The sequence below is a fragment of the Pteropus vampyrus genome, unplaced genomic scaffold (assembly GCF_000151845.1).
Source record: "Pteropus vampyrus isolate Shadow unplaced genomic scaffold, Pvam_2.0 Scaffold124, whole genome shotgun sequence".
NCBI lineage: Eukaryota > Metazoa > Chordata > Mammalia > Chiroptera > Pteropodidae > Pteropus > Pteropus vampyrus.
In genome coordinates, this window is record NW_011888905.1 from 568539 (window position 1) to 570466 (window position 1928).

At 61.3% G+C, this 1928-nt stretch overlaps 3 protein-coding genes across 3 annotated transcripts in view; all 3 read right to left on the reverse strand.

Annotated features, from left to right (window-relative positions):
• Positions 1–1928, reverse strand: part of LOC105296327 (histone H2B type 1-A) — a 101351-nt gene that overhangs the window by 25068 nt on the left and 74355 nt on the right. The gene's annotated exons all lie outside the window — the stretch shown is intronic.
• LOC105296324 (E3 ubiquitin-protein ligase TRIM38-like) overlaps positions 1–1928 on the reverse strand; it is a 7878-nt gene that overhangs the window by 2875 nt on the left and 3075 nt on the right. The window lies entirely within an intron of this gene.
• Positions 7–1922, reverse strand: LOC105296325 (E3 ubiquitin-protein ligase TRIM38-like). The gene is made up of 3 exons (XM_011366356.2): positions 736–1922; positions 295–627; positions 7–233 (listed from the first exon to the last, which is right to left on the reverse strand). Exons 1-3 carry the CDS (start codon positions 760–762, stop codon positions 105–107), a joined length of 489 nt encoding a protein of 162 aa, XP_011364658.1. The 5' UTR covers positions 763–1922; the 3' UTR covers positions 7–104.

The window sequence follows — 1928 nt, forward strand, 5'->3', positions numbered from 1 at the left end:
AGGCTCCACAATCACTCCGGGCAGGGAGGTCGCCGCTCCCCCCACCCCACCCGGCAGTGTCCCGGGAGCCTCAGGCTCTGTGCGCAGGGGACAGGCAGCTGCTGTCAAAGGTGGTCCTCGTTCCCTCTGGCCAAGGAGCCCACCCAGAGGGCTGTATCTGACGCACACGAAGGCACCCGCGGAGCCCGGGGAGCGGCCTTGCAGATGCCGACCCGGAGCGACGAGAAGCAGCACTGAGCCTGGCCACACTGAGCCTGGCCACACTGAGCCTGGCCACACTGTGCCTGGCCACACTGAGCCTGGCCACACTGAGCCTGGCCGCCGGGATGCGCCCGCTTCCCAGGCAGGCGGCTCCCTCGCCCACCCCTCCGGGGCGCAGCCCTCCCGCCCCCTCACCTTCAGCATCTTCTGGGCCGAGGCCGCGCACCTGCGCTCCAGCTCCAGGATGCAGGTCTCGAGCTCGTGGCTCTTCTGGCCCAGACTGGCCGCACTGTCCCGCAGCTTCCGCAGAACCTGCTCATTTTCCTTCTCCAGTCTCCACAGGTAACATTTCTCCTCCTCCCGCAGGAAGCTCTGCATGTTCTTGAAGTCAGACTGGATTTTCTGTCTCCGATTCTTCATCTTCTCCTGAGAAAGGAGTCGAGAAAGGATGCTCAACAGGTGGGAACAACCCAGCGTCCACCCATGCACGAATGACAGGGTGGCTGTGTGGACGCGAGCGCCCTGCAGCCTTACCCAGGAAGGAACCCTGACACGTGCCATGGCATGGAGGGACCCTGGAGATGCGACGCTAAGTCAAGCGAGCCAGAAACAAGGGGGCAACTGCTGCATCGTGCCACCTACGCGAGGGGCCCGGAGTGGTCACGTCGGAGACGCAAAGCAGAAGCTGTTTACCAGGAGCTGGGAGGCGGAACGGCGAGTCCGTGTTGAATGGGGACAGAGTTTCATTTGGGGGTGAAGGGAAGTCCTGGAGGTGGGTGGAGGTGACAACTGCACAACAGTCTGACAGTCCTTAAAAATGGCACACTTAACAATGGCTGAAAAGGCAAATTTTGCGTTATGGATATTTTAACGCACACGCGCCTGCCCAGGAAGTGTGCGTGACTGCCCTGGTGTCACGTGAGCCATGAGCTGGAAGGGTGTCCCCAGTCCCCTGCGGCAGGTGTGACTCGGAGGCAGCGCTCGGGCGTGGGAGGCCTTGTCCTGATTCCCTACCGCCCCGATTAAGTTCCTTCTATTTCTCCCAAGGTGTGGGGGCGATGAGGGGCAGGAGCACGAGGTAATTTAATCGCGGCACTGGTGCCAAGGTCCGACACTATCGGTTACAGAGACAGCCTGAGTTCTTGTCAGGGCTGTGAGGTTTGTCTGAGCCTGGGGAATTTCTTGAGCACAAGCTGGTAATGACCCTCACGCCAGGACTGGACTTTAGGCCGGCAGGCCATCGGAGGGTCTGTAAGTCTCAGCGGAGGAAGTCCAGGTGGCAGAGGAAGTAGCTGTCCCTGGCCCAGGACCCCTTAGTCACCTCTATGTGTAAGACTGACCACAACCAAAGGGAACATGTTGGGGGACTCAGCTTTCATTTTGGGGGATACAGGACTGCCGTTTCCACTGGCGCTTTCTCAATTCATGCGCTGGGGTCGGGTACCGGGGTCACTGCCAGCATCTCCATATGCATTAGTTGTAACCAAGAGCCTCCCCATGCCAGGACCGCGGGAAGGAGGGGTGCCCCGAGACTTCAGAGGCAGGGAAGAGGTGCGAAGGGACCTCCGAGCGAGGCGCAGTGGCTCACTGGCCGCCCAGCGAGACTGGACTGAAAGCTGATGGGCCCCACAAAGTCCTCTGTGAAGGAGAGCACCCGAGGGAGACAGGCTCAGAGCCTGGGGCGCGGCTGCGAGGCCGTATGACCCCCCACCTCTCCCGACTGCGGC